General features: G+C 41.0%; 1 protein-coding gene across 1 annotated transcript in view; it reads left to right on the top strand.

Moving 5' to 3' along the window:
• The window catches only part of ALDH6A1 (aldehyde dehydrogenase 6 family, member A1), a 35,136-nt gene extending 34,427 nt beyond the window's left edge, over positions 1 to 709 (top strand). Inside the window, exon 11 of the mRNA XM_011981577.1 lies at positions 585 to 709. Within this exon, the coding sequence (XP_011836967.1) occupies positions 585 to 689 (105 nt within the window). The 3' untranslated portion in view covers positions 690 to 709. The remainder of the gene's footprint in view (positions 1 to 584) is intronic.
• Positions 710 to 865: the final 156 nt, after the last annotated feature.

Here is an 865-nt window from a genome sequence, read left to right as displayed (position 1 = left end):
GACTCCTTCTCTAAATAAATAAATAAATAAATAAATAGCCTACTATGTAATGGCTGGGGGCACGGTGGCTCACACTTGTAATTCCAGCACTTTGAGAGGCCGAGGAAGGCGGATCACTTGAGGCCAGGAATTCGAGACCAGCCTGGCCAACATGGTGAAACCCCATATCCACTAAAAATACAAAAATTAGCCAGGCATGGTAGCAGGTGCCTGTAATCCCAGCTACTTGAGAGGCTGAGGCAGGAGAGTTGCTTGAACCCGGGAGGCAGAGGTTGCAGTGAGCTGAGATCATGCCACTGCACTTCAGCCTAAGTGAGAGAGCAAGACTCCATCTCAAACAAAAAAGAAAGAAATACTAGTTTCAGCATAATAATGATGGCTAAGGTTTGATTGTTTACTATCTGCCAGGTATTATGTTAAATGTTTTAGATCAATTATCTTATGAACAATATATATTGGATTCTGATTGCATTTCTCAGTTAGGAAAGTGAGTAGCACTTTATAATACCTTCTTCAAAAGCTAATTAAAAGAAGAATCATGAAACCCCAGAAATATATGCTAACTTTTTTTCTGTTTTCCTTAGGGCATCCAATTCTACACTCAGTTAAAGACCATTACTTCTCAGTGGAAAGAAGAGGATGCTACTCTTTCCTCACCTGCTGTTGCCATGCCTACCATGGGCCGTTAGACACAAGTTTGTTTAAGACTCAGTCCTTCCTGAGTAATTTCCCTTTATTTTTGAGCAGCTTCATTTGTCAGCTTTGCTCAGATCAGATCTATGGGACTGGACTACACTGTAACTAAAATCTTCCTCAGGACTATTAACCCCAGCAAAGTTTCTATAGGGAGCTGCCTAGTGTAACA

This window comes from Mandrillus leucophaeus, unplaced genomic scaffold, assembly GCF_000951045.1.
Source record: "Mandrillus leucophaeus isolate KB7577 unplaced genomic scaffold, Mleu.le_1.0 Scaffold228, whole genome shotgun sequence".
Lineage (NCBI taxonomy): Eukaryota > Metazoa > Chordata > Mammalia > Primates > Cercopithecidae > Mandrillus > Mandrillus leucophaeus.
The sequence above is the reverse complement of the archived record's forward strand: the minus strand, read 5'-3'. Positions and strand labels throughout refer to the sequence as shown.